Genomic DNA, 15,488 nt, shown 5'->3' on the forward strand with positions numbered 1-15,488 from the left:
AAAAAAGTATATGGAAAAATAAAAATCAAGTTTAAGTCATTTTATTCGACTTTACGTCTGTCCGCCACAAATATTGAAGTCGTAATATCACTAGAAAAGCGTTTAAAGCACATAAAATCATATTAAAATATATACATTTACAAGTATGTACTGTATTTACAGTACATGCATTCGTAAATTTAGATTACTTTTTTCTGTACTATATTAAAAACTAAAATTTATTTGTTTGTAAGCTTAAAATAGCTCCTTATTAACCATATATTATATATTATTATAACCATATAAAATAAAATAAAATGCATTAATAAATAAAATACAGAACCGGGAATGGTAATTTATGGTTTAGCCTAGTGACAAGTAGATTTGGAGACAAGTAAATTCGACTTGCATCATTTCTCAACTTACATCGCCTCTCCTGGAACCAATTACTGACGTAAGGCGAGATATACCTGTATTAGTCATTCATTTCCTGGCTATCTTTTAGGTTATAGGTTATTTTAAATTTTTCTTCAAAAAACATATTTATCATTATGTTGGACATTATGTCCAACATAATGATAAATGGAAATGAATGACCAATATGTAAATGGTGTTTTGGGAAATGTTAGGAGTAAAAACAGATTTAAGAAGCCTCTAAATTGAATAGGTAATTTGAAAGAAATTGTATCTTTGAGATGTTTAGTGTATGGAAGATATCCTTTATTCACAAAGAGGTTAAATTGAATTAAAATATGATGTATTTTTAATTGTCATGCTACAGTATATCCCATGAAGTAATGCCGACAAAAGAGGGGCTTGAGCCCAAAACATGTCTTGGCAAATAAAAAATTCCGGAATAAAACTTGATGACAGAATTGCCAAGTGTCTGTATAAACACCTAGTAGTGATAACAAATTATTCAGTATTTTATCTTTCCAATTTAAAAATCGTTGATAAATCACTTCATTACAATTGTTTTTAAATTGGTTTGATTTGGTAGATTTCTTTTAACTGTTAATTATCTGTTCTGAATTAGTTTCCTGTGTTTTTATATTAGTTTCTATATGAAGGAATTTCACAATAATGAATATCTTCATATTTTCATTTAGTAAGATAATACTAATTATTTTTGATATTGTCAGTATTTAGAGTTTGGTTTAATTGATGATAATTTTGCAATATGTTTTTGTTCTTTTATTGATATACATTATCCCAACATAACAAGATTATTCAGGATAACTGATCTACTTAGTTACTTGATAACAAAAACTAAGAAAAAAGTATCCAAATGGATACTTTTTTCTTAGTTTTTTTAGTTTTCTTAGTTCTAAAAATAATAATAAATGAATAATTTTCTGTAAATTTCAGAATATAAGACTATATTTTTAATGATTTTAGTTACTGAAGAGTAAAAAACGTTACTTTAAAATTGTTAATTATTTTTCCAATTAGAAAATTGCTTAAAATTTTTTAATTGGTTTAAAACCCAAAAGTATTTAAAAGTAACTAGATTTATTATTATTTTGATATATTATTATTATTCGTTTGGTTATCCATTAATCTAATCATATTATCCATTTTAAAATTAGATTGGAAGAGAAATATGGATAATATCATAAAATACAGTAGAGCATCGATTATCTGACTCAATTGGGGACTCGGGTTGGTCGGATAACTGAAAAAATTGGATAACCAAAAATAATGAAAAAAATACATTATTAGTATAGTATATTAGTATATCGCTATTAATTAGTTAAATGTAATTAGTATATTAGTATATCGTTAACTTACTTCGCGTTGAATTTTTATTGATGTTAAGCCTAACAAATTTTTTTAAAATAATAATCATCACTATTGTATCATTAAATTTATTTTTAAATTATTTTATTGCTCACAAAACAAACAACTAATCATAATTAGAAAATTAAATCTCATTTAAATACTGTACTGGCTTCCCTTTCATGATTGAGCCAGTGTTGCCAGCTAAAACACGCAAAAATTTAACAAAAATAATATCAAAGTAGCCAAGACATAGCCAAATATTGTAGTGCCACATCACTAGCGGACATTTGAAATTTGCCAACTAGAACGGACAGTTAATCGGGGGTCGGATAATCGATGCTCTACTGTATGTGAATTTTTTTGTATTGATTTGTCTTGCTTTCATATTAAATTTGTAATTATAGCAAATGAGTTTAGTATACATGTTTATTTTAAAGTATTCAGATTGGTCAGATTTAAATTGATTGCCATTTAGTTAATTATTTATTAGAATAAAAATATTTATTATCTGTAGTACATTTAAAGGTAATATAATTAATATAAATACAGCCAATTAATTAATTTCAAAGTCTTTTTTCCATAACTTATAAGATGAATAATTTATCTGTTTATAAATTTTTTTGTATTTGTTTTCATGTGTCAATATGCGTGATTTTATATATACAATGAAAAGATAATTAAATTTATACTGAAAAGAAACTAATTATTTGCAAAGAATATGAAATACAGTAAAATGTGCAAAAGTGTGGAAAATTACATGCAAAATATACTTCTACTTATTGCTGGTCATTTTATCATTACAGTAAAGTTTATTATAATGATTCTCTACCCCCATTTTTTTTTGCTTAACTAACACAATTTTTCTAATACTGTAATTGGTGTTTTCATAGAATCTTCCTTCATATTTTAGTTTTAATTAAATTTCTTTAAGTTAAGGAAAGAATTCAATTGTGATTTAAACTCTAAAAGCAATTTTCTTAGGTTTTTTCTTAAGCCTAGCATTTAGGATTCTAGTAGTGGATCCAACATAAAAGATTTCTTAATTTTTTTTTAATTATTTTGATTTCATAGACTCCACTCTTCTATCAAGTTCTTATCATTCCATAAAATTTAATATAACATACAATTTCTTTTAAAATGCTACTTTTATTCTGTCTTTTTACTAATCCTGCTCCAGAAACCTGCACACTATTGAATTTTAACTTTTTAATTATTTATCACTATTTATTTTTACATTCTTTATACAATAAATAATGTTAAAAAGAATGCAATTGGTAAATATGATATAAAACTTATGTAAATTTTTTTACCAGAAAATATTTATATGAAAGAAAGACTAATAATTTGCGAGTACCTTATTTTGTAAAAGAAAACTTTGGAAGTGAATATCAAGGAAGTATTCGTCGAATAGAAAGCCAAGTAGAAGAAGAATATATAACTAATTTAAGAGCATCCTGTTTCAGGGAAAGAAATTATAGTAAGTTTATTGAAAATGTTTTATTTTGATATTATTAGTATCATACTTAATATTACTTAATATTACTTAATTTATTTTGTTTAATAGAAGAAAGTATGATATGGAGAGCCAGAAATTTCAGAGATCGAGAATTAGAAGAAAAAGCCAGGAGTCTGAGAACGCCATCTTGTCAGACATTAAATGACTTGTATACTGATAAAGGATGGTGAAAGTGTTTGAGTATATCCTTTAACATTACGATTGAAACTGCATTTCCCATGGACTTTAAGGAAAGCTACTTTATTTTAATCTTAAACCTATTTTACTTAAACTAGTTTTATTAATGTAGCTGTCCTCATTACATTCTCTAAAAAAATTATTGAAATCTTTTGCACCAATTTTAGTTTCATTGAATTAAATAAGCACACTTCCTCAATTTCCCATACAAAATAATCTCTAGAGATAAATTTTCAGGTTCTAGCTTTGTACTATTTTGCTTGGACAATGGACAATTGTAATTTCTTGTTATGTGAGTTCCATGGTGAATATGTGTAATGCAGATTTTTGTAAAAGATAATTGCACATAGAATATCATTATTATTATTATTATTATTGTATGAAATCTTGTAAATTATTGTGAATTCTTAATTCAATCATTTTACAGTTGAAAATATATAATATATAATAGGAATGTTTCTGTTATATTTTCTGAACCCTTAAATTCATTTAAGGTGTTAGCTCATTTATTATATTGGGAATGTGTACAGAGAAATTCAACTTTTGGTACCAGTCATAGCTATGCTTCTGTCCAATGTTATAAAAAAATTGTTAAAATGGAGAATCTCTACAGGATGTTTGAATTTAATAATATATTAACCTTGTTGTTGTTAAATGAAAATCTGGTTTTGTAATAAAAGCAAAGGCGTGAATATAATTTAATTTACATAAAATACTGCACTCATATTTCAACACGTACTACTTATTGGATATTTATTTTATTATTTTCCATTTTAAAATTAAAAAACTAAGAGTAAATAGAACAGATATTTAATTGGCTTAATTTTTTCACATTTGTATATTCTGTATAAAAAAAAAAAATAGACAATAAAATGACTTGCTACATTTTCCTAGAAATGTATGTAAATATATATATAAAGTATGTTTTTATAATTCATCAGCTTGTTTGAGCCTTCTTAGTTTGTAATATTTAAAAAGAAAAACAACAAAAAAAAAGGAGAACAATAATGTGAAGTTTGCCAGTTGCTGTGAGAAGTATATCTGAAGTATGAAAATTGTAAAAAAAATTTTGTAAATGTTCTGTCGTATTATAGCTTAATGTTTTTACAATAATAATATACAAAAAAAAAAATACAATAATATATCATACATTTTGAGTTTTTACAAGTTAGGACTTGTATCCTCAGAGAATTTGTGATATAACCATTTTTAAAGTTTTTCTTTGGTGCATTTAATCTGCCTTTTTATTTGATATATTGGTAAAACTAATTGGGAATCATTAAGTATGAAAATAATTCATTTTGGACTTTTAAAGTTTACATAATCATAGGAAATGGAATATATTTTGTTAACAGTTTTCATTAATTATAAAAAAAAAACAACAACAAAGTGCTTTAAATACAAAATTTGTAAGAACTGTAAAAGCTCCATGTCTTTGTGGACAAGATAATGTACTGTAAATCATCAAATTGGTTTTACTTTAAAAAATCAATAATGCAAAAGTACTGTAAATACAGTTAACACAGGAACAATTCACCAACACAAGAGCAAAAAAACAGAGAAGCTTTGCACTAGTTAAAAAAAAAAATGAATTCATAAAATTCAAATAGAAAATTTAATTGGTATATGTATTTAAAATTGTGTATTTATTTATTTTTTTCTTTTTTTTTGTCTTTTGTTAAAAATTTTCACTGTCAAATTTTCATAGAATAAATGGTTATAATGTAAAGCAATGAGTTTATACATTTCCAATAAATCAGATTATAATTTTCAAAATGTAATTAATTTTTAAAAAAAAAGTTTTCTTTTTAATTGAAAAGTTTACTTATATGCCTTACGGGTGAATGATTTTTATTAAAAAGTGAGAAATAAAAACTGATTTAGTTTTATTTAATGTTGCATTTTGTAAGTTTTCAATATACAGTAATTAGATTCAAGATATAAAACAGATCAAGCAATGTCAATTGTGATACTGCATACTTATTTTGATATGGCATCATTATAATAATCATATTTTATATTAGATCTTATAATTATGTTATTTTTATTTAAAGTAATCTAATTATTTTACCATTATTTAAAGAATTATATTGTTAATGATTGTAAATTGTAGATTTTACAAAAAAAGAAACTGATTATATCTCCATTTATTAACTACAGTTGACATAACTCTTATTCATTGTCAATTCTGACTGTGCTTTACTATATTGAGTTTACAATCAGATAAAGTGACTAGTTTTTCTCTCACTGGGAAATGTTGAGGAATTTCGTAAGTCAAAAACATTTCAAACAGTCGGAGTCCACTTACCAGAGTATGGGATAATAGATCAGTTAGTTTAAATGAGTGCCGTGTCGACGGCATTTTTTTTAGAGCAGAGTCTGCATAAGATAATAGTTTTAAGGAAAATTTATAAGGGTCTATCTTTAACCTAATGTACTGTACGTCATTGCCTAGGCACGTGGCGACAGATATTAAAACTGACATGTTATATGGGGATTTGATGAAACATTGAAACATTCCATTGGTCAGTCGTCTAAGGAACAGATTTTATTGGACACGATTTTCGTATTAAAAAGTATAAAGTATGTGTGGAGAAACCGTGCAGGTCACACACACGTCCATACTAAAAAGATAAGGCAAAAGTGATTAGAGACCATATATCGAAAGTCACATGATCTTACTTTAAAGCTGTACTGTAGGCTACTTATTTCTTTTTATACTGTACGCAACATACAGTATAAAAAACAAATAAAAACATTGATAGAAAGCATTCAGAAATTTTGGAGCAAGTTATATGTGTTCGTTCACATCTTTTCAGTTAGGCTGCCGCCTGTACTCCTACAAGAAGAAATGTAACTGGTAAATATATTGTAGTCTGTATTTACTGATTATAGAACAATAACATTAATCATATACTGTAAGAATTGAAAACAATACAGTAAAATTTGGTATTCGATATCGATATCAAACTTTTGGTTCAGCACAGCCCGAAACTGTTAACCTAATACCAGGTCTAGTCTCTAAATTTGGTATTTTTCGGGGTGGTCCGATTCTCATATCCGAATCGCTCCATTGTGGACCTGACCGATAGAAAGGTTTGATATAGGTTTTATAGGTTTTATAGGTTTGATGGAAAGGTTTTATAGGTTTGATGGAAAGGTCCTCTTAGTGCTCACGGGGCGGAAAGAATTAAGGGGGGGAAACGTTTTGCGATTCTATGTTGCGTAAGCTGTTAGGGTAATGGTTTTGTTCGAAATTTTTCAAATTACTCCGTTACGATTTAATTTCATTTGTATCGATAAATTTATATACTCTCCAGTTTTAGTTTCATCGTCTACGGGATGACGTAAGCTATCGTCTTATTGATTGAATTCTATTCTTGCTGCTTATCGTGTAGTAAAAACAGTGGTATGGTGATACATTTTTAACAACTGCCCCGTTTCAGGTGCAGGGAGAAAGAAAAGGGATGAACAGGTGTAAAATTTCTAGAAATCCATTTTTAAACTATTTTTTCGTGTATATACCTATATGTTAAAAATGTTTTGGAATCCTTCTTAAAACAAATGTTTATAATAAAACAAAATTTAACGCTTATTTTTTATTTAACATATTTCCATGTACAAATAAAATTTTACTTAGAAGTTAGAGTTGTTTGTAAAATTTAACTTCAAAGTGTAATGAAAAACAAAATTATAATAAGTTCCAAACGGCAATTTGTTCGCACTAAAAGTCTCCGATTTATGGCGTATTCTAATGTCAGTAGCCAAGCTATGGTTCGTATTTAACCACGTTTAGGTTAAATACGAACAATAGATTTGCCACTGACATTAAAAAGTTTAGCGTCTCAATCTTTTTTTTTTTTTTACTAAATTGATTGTCATAAATTCAGATTTGTTTCACATTTTTCATTTTTGCAAATATTACATTCATTAATCTCATCATCTGCGCTACTAATTACTATGATGATAATTTTTTTTCTAGCTTTTTCTATTGTTTCAGGAACTGATGCAGTTTTTCCTCTATATTGTTATCCTACAAAATCTTTGAAATCATCTTTATTTATATTGAATTCCAAAACTTCAACTAATCGACCTAATTTTCTTTTACCTTCCATTCACGGTGAAGTTAGTTCTTTATGGGGCCAAATGGATTCGTGCAATAAATCAAGTAGTTTAACCAATCAACAGTCGGTAATCTACACTTGAATTTATTTCTAAACGTGTTTATTCGTTTTTAATATTTCTTTTTTCATTCAGGAGGAAAAGACAAGAAAAATTTTCCTGAATTCAGTTCCGTATAATTCAGAACAGAGATCATATTTTTATTGTTTTCAAAAACATAAATAGAAGTCAGGCTTTTAATATGTAAAACACTGTTTATTCTTCATCATCTAGCCATTCATCAAGAATTTTAACAACCAGATCGCTAAATTTTAAGAATTGTAACAACCGGCTCTCTCGAGCCGGATCCAACACATCACTGGATAAAAGTCCAGTTTGGTTCGCCCATGAACAAATTCGTTTTTTGAAAAATGACCCGGAATTCCGTCATAGTAAGAATCAGACCGGATTTAGTCTCTGATTTTACACGAATTTATAAACACGATAGTACAAACAATAGACCGGATGGCCGAGCGGTCAAGGTGGCAGCCTACCGCTCTGGGGACCCGGAATCTAATCCGGACGGGTCGAAAAATACCCAGGAATTTTTCGGAGGGGTAATCCGATCGAATATGTCGGCCCCCGTCCCTCACCACCCGTTCCATTGCGGGCCTGGCCAACCCATAATGGGCTTACTATAAGAGGCCCACCTAGTGACCGCAGGGCGGAAGGAGCAAAAAAAAAAAAAAACTACAATCAATCAATAGTATTAGTGATGTGCCGGGTATCCGTATCCGCGGATATCCGAGGGAAAAAAAATCCGTATCCGTTACTTTTTAGCGGATCTTTAACGGATCTTTTATCTTAATGAATTTCATTACTTATATGAAATTTTAAAGATAGGTAGCAATAGCACATTCGTCGTTTACTATCGTAAAATATTTCCATATTACACTACTAAACTTTTTTGTCGACATTGTTTTTATTTTAATTTAACTCAACACTCTCCAAAAACACAAACGTAATCTACGCTATCCCGTGTCACACTAGCCACAAACCAGTGTTTCCCAACGTGGGGCCCACGCCCCACAGGGGGCAATTGGATTGCTAAGGAGGGCAATTCGAAAATGGACTTGTCCAGAGTTTAAGTTAACCGTATAGCCGCTGTATATGTTAGGGAGACATAAGAATTTTAGAAAGGCTTAGGTGGGGCATAGCACAAAAAAGGTTGGGAAACACTGCACTAAACTATTGTGGCGGTACGCTATATTTTTGTAAATATTAATTTTAGTTTAGTTTCGTTTCTTCTTTCTACCCTTTGTTCTATTGTTCTATTTTCTTCTAGAACTTTCTTATCTATTCCCTGTCCCTTGGGTGGGATGAGCAGTTCCTAGAAATTTGAGGAGCAAAGGTGTAAGCAGGAGCCGGAGAAAAAAGAGAAGTGACGTAGCAGGTCATTCCTAAACCGGACGGCAGAGTGTACGGACGAGGTGAGAATACTGGGAGTCGTATTTTCAATGACCGGATAGTTCAGAAATAAGTTCAGGAAAAAGATCATGTTTTAAGATCGTATTGACGACTATGGAAGGAAAAAATCCTAATTATTGTAGAAGAGAAGTGGCCAGTTATAGGAGAAGAACGTGTGTTATCCCACCCAATAGTACGCATAAAGAAACAAGCCGAAAAAAGGGACAAAACCCCAAATATCCCTATTTCTATCTTATCTACCATTTTTTCTGTCTTCTTAATTCTATTCCTTTTTCTGTTATTAGTCTTAAGTTAGTGTTTAAGGTTGGTTTTAAGGTTCCGGGTTATATTGTCGCGATCGGGATCTGTATTGTGCACGTGCTTTGGATACAGCGAACTATTATTATCGCTGTAATTTCGCATGCTACTGTTTGCACCGTGAAGTTGGAATCCCCCGAAATAGAATCTGTTTAAAGACGCGAAATAGCTTAATTGGAAAATTATATCAACTTTTGTTACTTTATCCTGTCTGCCTTTGTGGTGAATTCTAATTTATCACACTTTCACACTATAAAGACGCGAAATAGCTTAATTGGAAAATTATATCAACTTTTGTTACTTTATCCTGTCTGCCTTTGTGGTGAATTCTAATTTAGCACACTTTCACACTATAAACAAAAACACGCGCGGTGCAAGTCAAAACACGTCGCGTTATTAACGCAAAGCGTCAACTATCGGTCCAAGGTCACACGGACCGGCGCCGACTGAGTACGAAAGTAGAGATCCGTATCCGCGGATATACATTTTTAACGATCCGGCACATCACTAAATAGTATATCATACGCAAAAAATGAAAATTAGGCTTTTCACGAAGATAAAATAATTATTACACTAGTAGCAGCAAATGTTATAAGTTGATCATTTCTACTTTATTTCTGAAACGAACATTGTAATGTTTGTTTATAAATTTTATTAATTTCGTAGATAAACAATTACTATAAAAGATTGTTAAAGAAGCGTTAAAAAGTTTAGTTCATTTTTACTTTTCTGATTGTTACAGGCCTAAATGACAAAAGGAAAAATATATGGCGTATAGGAGTATGGCGATCGGGAAAAAAACGATATTTTTGGTCTCAGGGTTCCTTGAAACATCGAGAAATGCAAAAATTTCTGAGTTTTTTTGTATGTATGCATGTTAGTGTATGTGTGGGGACACAATTTTGTTTGTCCTCTTTGAAGCTTAATAACTCCTGTGTCTTTTGAAGAAAATTTCTGAAATTTTTCATGGTTTGTATATTAGAGAATTGACGCTATTGAATTTTGGTGTTAAAGTCGAGATAGTGGAGAGAGATATAGAGGTTTGTGTGTATCATATCTCGACTAGGGTTCGGACTTAATGAATATTTTACTCATTATTAGTCTTAACAATTTTGTTTATAAATAAAACTCATCCCTACTTTCAAAATTAAGTTTTTAGTCATTTTATAGTAATTAAATATATTAAAAGTTTTCAAAATAAAATATCGTAATAGATGGCGCTACACGCAGTTCTAAATGTTGCTGGGAAAGTTACTCAACTCGGTGGATTTTTTAAAATGTCATATATTATGTGTGTAGTTTTATACTAATCTAATGTAAGTCATGTCATTCATTGATGAAAAGAAAAAAAATTAATAGAAACAATAAATACGAATAGCCAAAAATATAACTATACAGTACTAGAAAATAAGTATAATTAACTTTTATTAAAATGTATTATTATAAATATACTCCTGAAAATCCTTAATATATACATGACTGCAGAAAATAAAGAATTTGAAGTAAATGTATGCAGGACATTCTTATAATAATAAATTTAATTAAAATAAAAAGCAAATTTTGGGTATGAAATAATGTGATACGTGTAAAAAATGTATGTTCTATTTTTCATAAAAATTTACTCTTAGATCTAAAAGCCAAGAGTAAAGAATAATAGATTATTTTATTATTATAATTCAAAATAGGATTTTAAATATCAAAGATATATTTTCAGGAGTTACATTTGAAGTATAAAGTATTGTTATTTATCGATACTAAAATAGTAAAAGTTCACTGAAAAATATATTTGGAAAATCAGGGAAAACCTGAACAAGTCAGGGAATTTAAGAGTTGAGTAAAAGGGGAACCCTGTTTTACAAGGCATGACGGATTTAGTTGAATATATTACAGTACTAGTTTCGAAATGAGATCAAGATAGTATTTTTATTTATGTTCTTATAGGCCTATGTTACTGATATGTAAATAGAAGAATGACGATGTTAAAAGTTATCGAAATATTGGCAAGTGGTATAATTTGCAGATTATCGATCATTGTTCTATGGGTTCTTCGGTAAAAGAAATTAAAAGTGAATAATAATCAAAAAACAATCAGGACTTTATTATTTTGAATTAATATGGTTAGCATTGCATCTTCTAAGAAGTTTATACAATTCTGATCTGTGAAAAATTAATGTGCTTAAAAATCCTAACCAATCTCTAACTCCGGAGAAAACGTGCCATGGCCTACTCACTTTTTCTTTGCTAAAAATCAAGAAAATTTAAAATGTACTTCAGAAATACAAGCTTATATACAGGCTATATACACTGTATATCTAACGTAAACTAGTTATATATTCATTTAAAAATGGCCGACGTTTCATTTACATTGTAAAAATATAATGAAGAATACAAATTTTTTTTTTGTATTCTTCATTATATTTTCACCATAGTTATATATTTAAATTTCTATGTGGAAAAAAACAGGGATTGTTTCAGGGCTTAATAATAAATATATAAATTTAATTTAATATTTTTAAACTAGCTCTGGGTTCTCACTAAAAGTTTCTTCCACGGCTCTTGTGTTGCATTCAAACAGAATCAATTTAGATTAGAAATATTTCTAAGGATACTTAAGACATGAACATTAGGAAAAAAAATTTGGTTTAGATAAATTCATGGTAATAGAATTTAAGTTTTGAATACTGTAATCAATTATTACAGATCAAAATAGTTTGTGAATGATCCATTACAAATAATACCTTTATTGGTGTGAAATTATTAATAGTTTAGGAATTGACCCATATTTCTAAAACAGAATTAATTTAAATTATTACGATAAGAACAATTTGAACATACTTTGTTTCATTTTTAATGGAATTTTATAAATGGCTAAAGGCTACGTGTCTTTTTAATCGAAATTTTAGTCTGCCTGAATTCATTTTCATTCAGGAATTAGGTCGAATCACATAAAAATAGGCCTCCGATTTTTGAAATTTTTAGTGAGGCTATAATTATCACGAAAGTGGCACGAATATTATGTATATATTAGTACGAAATTAATAGCTTAAGATGGCTTATACAAAATGCATATCGTTGAGATTTAGTCTATTTTTGAGGCTATATTTAGTGGGAACCCAGAGCTAGTTTAATTAAAAATATGAGTTCGAGTTGTCACATTTTTCGATAGTAGATCGCAAAAATAGTAAAATGTGATTGTTTGTAGGCGCGTAAAAGTACAATAAAATCAATAAAATATTTATAGTATTTTTTAAAAGTACCGTAGTTAAAAATATTTTTTAGGGATGTAAAATTTAAATTGAACATTTGAAATTAAGTTTCGACCTTTATTTTTAGGTTATTCATCCATATGTTTTTAAGGTTCTTTGCACCGTTTTCAATAATAATGGTCACAGATTATTTTGACTTAGGAAAATAATTAATATAATAATTGTGAAAATCTATGCATCGGCATTGTTGTACTTTGTTGTTTGCACGTTGTTTTCACTGGCAGTTTCAAATTTAACGACTTCTTTGTAAGTATGGTATGATCATCTATCTTCTGTTTTATGATTATACAGTTCTATAATACGTCAACAGTTGGACTCAATCAAAATCTTGACCAAAAATTAAAAAATATCAAAAGGAAAGGTTATGTCGTCCTTGTATGGCTTTGAACCGAAAGAAAATTAATGTCTAGTGCTTGATTCAAAACATCCGAATATAGGGAATTATGAACCAACGGACTACACAACCAGTAGTAAAGAAATATAGAAATGTTATATATATATTTTTATTACAAATATTTTAAAAGGTTCTAATGATGAATTTATATCATGGCACCTTAAACGATATTCTACGGCAGATAAAAGAACATGACATTTTCTATTATTTATAAAGATCATTTTCATCATCACTACTGTATCATCAAAACATTTGTTCTGGTGAGTGTAACTGTGGAACAACATGATCGATTCACAAAAATTGAATATATGGTTTATTCCTGATATTAGTAATATTATTTTGCCTTTGTATATGCAACATTTATAGCTGATAGATGCGTCTATTAACTATAGGAAGGCTTTCAAAATGTTCCAAAAAAGAACAACTTTTATTTAACAATCCTTTACGAAAATTGCCTAATATTGCAAAATAATCTTGTAGTCAGCCATATGATGTTGTTTTCCAAAAATATTTGATGATGAAGTGTAATCTCATGAATCGTGAATTTGAAGATTACGCCCAAATTATCAAATTAATTTTTTCAATATCAGAAATAATAAAAGAAAAACCTATTAAGAATTTAAAATAAACTTCAATAAATAGTAAAATTTATATTTTGAAGATTGTATTGAAGTTTTTGGATGATAGAAGATTTTAAAAAATCTACAATTATTGATTGTTATTTTTCCATAGTCTTATTTGCATAAAAATTTATTTTCAGAAAAATTAAAAAGATTAGCTTATATATACAGTAACAATGTTTTTTTATTTAAAATAAATATAATAGATTAAATAGTGACTTAAACTTAGTAATTGCCAATTATAGATTAATTGTATGTCATAAATTAACTCTAACTCTTTCTTTCATGCATAATTTTGTGAATTCGGAAACTGATTCAAAAATTAGAAAAAATTTCTTATTCAGCTCTAAAACGACATTAAATAAATTTAATTTTCAGTATAAAAAGTCCTCAAACTTTTTATACTGTCGACTCCTTTAAGGATTCCTCGACATTTTATCGACCACCTTCTTTTTCTTAATACAGTTAATAATAAATAAATAAATCTGATGAGTTCGTATTAATCCACAAGTCGTTTTCATAGAAAAAATCTACTTACAGTATGAATATTTTTACTATTTTTTTGACTATTTCTGAATTTATAAAGTAATGNAATTTTAATACATGAACATTGGGACTAGTGTTCGAATATTTGAATTCGAACACTAGTCATTCGTTAAATTTCGCACTAATTACCGAGCAACAGATAAGTAAAATGAAATTTAACAAATAATTGTATTAACGAGTTAAAAAATAGTCCAAGTTCAAAACTGTCAGTTTTTCAAAACCCAGAAATAACTTTTACTTCTTTTAGTGAGTGAATAACTTAACTTCAGATTGATGGTGACAACAAATAAGTTATTCTAAGCAACATTATGGTTGTAATGAAAATGCCTTGAAGCCAAAAAGAGTATGACCAAAAATGTGATTTGGACTTAAACCATTCTTTCACTAAATTGTTTTTATGCTTATTTTTATTAATAAAAACGTTTCTTTCTAAGATTTATAAGGTAAATAACAAAGTATCAATTTTTAAAAATTGTTTTATTTATTTTCTTTAGCTTATATTAGTCTCCAGGAAATACTGTATGATGGTAAAACTAACTGCTCTCTGTTTAGATCAAAGGGTCCTCAAACTTTTTATACTGTCGACTCCTTTAAGGATTCCTCGACATTTTATCGACCACCTTCTTTTTCTTAATACAGTTAATAATAAATAAATAAATCTGATGAGTTCGTATTAATCCACAAGTCGTTTTCATAGAAAAAATCTACTTACAGTATGAATATTTTTACTATTTTTTTGACTATTTCTGAATTTATAAAGTAATGCATAAAATAGATTATTTACTTGTATATTTGTATATTTGATATATATTACGAGTTAGCTCAAGTGTCAAATACTTGAAAATTATTAGTTTAAGTCATTACTCTTTATATTATTTCTATAACTAGTATGATTTTTGAATAACTAGTTAAAAATTTGAATCTGAAGACTTTAATGTAATGAAATGAATAACCGAATTAAATCTTTAATATCTTAATTTTTTTATTATATATTATATATCAGTAACCTCTGGTTACATTAGAATCAAATTGAAAAATATTGACTTCAACAATAATTATGAGTTTTAAGATATAGATTTGAAGCAATCTATTTTATAATAGTTATGTATAAGCTAAGTGTAATTTAATAACTGTTAAATCAAGTATTAACTAATAAACTATATATTTTTTTTCTCATAATGTGCATCAAGAAGACAAAAAACTAGTAATTTCTACTAATAAAAGTCGCATCGTTCTGTCAAATAACATGATAAACATTGTTAGGAATATTTTAAATTATCCCAAATCTATCAAATTTGCGTAATTTTCTTTAATATATATAT

The 15,488-nt window shown here is 28.0% G+C and overlaps 2 protein-coding genes across 2 annotated transcripts in view; both read left to right on the plus strand.

Moving 5' to 3' along the window:
* LOC111627904 (dnaJ homolog subfamily B member 14-like) overlaps positions 1 to 4,861 on the plus strand; it is a 50,052-nt gene extending 45,191 nt beyond the window's left edge. The window contains exons 8-9 of the mRNA XM_023371585.1: positions 3,075 to 3,238; positions 3,326 to 4,861. Coding sequence (XP_023227353.1) covers positions 3,075 to 3,238; positions 3,326 to 3,447 — 286 coding nt within the window. The 3' untranslated portion in view covers positions 3,448 to 4,861. The remainder of the gene's footprint in view (positions 1 to 3,074; positions 3,239 to 3,325) is intronic.
* A 7,838-nt stretch (positions 4,862 to 12,699) lies between these two features.
* The window catches only part of LOC111627893 (tyrosine kinase receptor Cad96Ca-like), a 36,123-nt gene continuing 33,334 nt past the window's right edge, over positions 12,700 to 15,488 (plus strand). Inside the window, exon 1 of the mRNA XM_023371574.1 lies at positions 12,700 to 13,260. The gene's annotated coding sequence lies outside the window, so the exon portion shown is untranslated. The remainder of the gene's footprint in view (positions 13,261 to 15,488) is intronic.

Source organism: Centruroides sculpturatus, unplaced genomic scaffold (assembly GCF_000671375.1).
Source record: "Centruroides sculpturatus isolate CEXI.00-Female unplaced genomic scaffold, Cexi_2.0 scaffold449, whole genome shotgun sequence".
NCBI lineage: Eukaryota > Metazoa > Arthropoda > Arachnida > Scorpiones > Buthidae > Centruroides > Centruroides sculpturatus.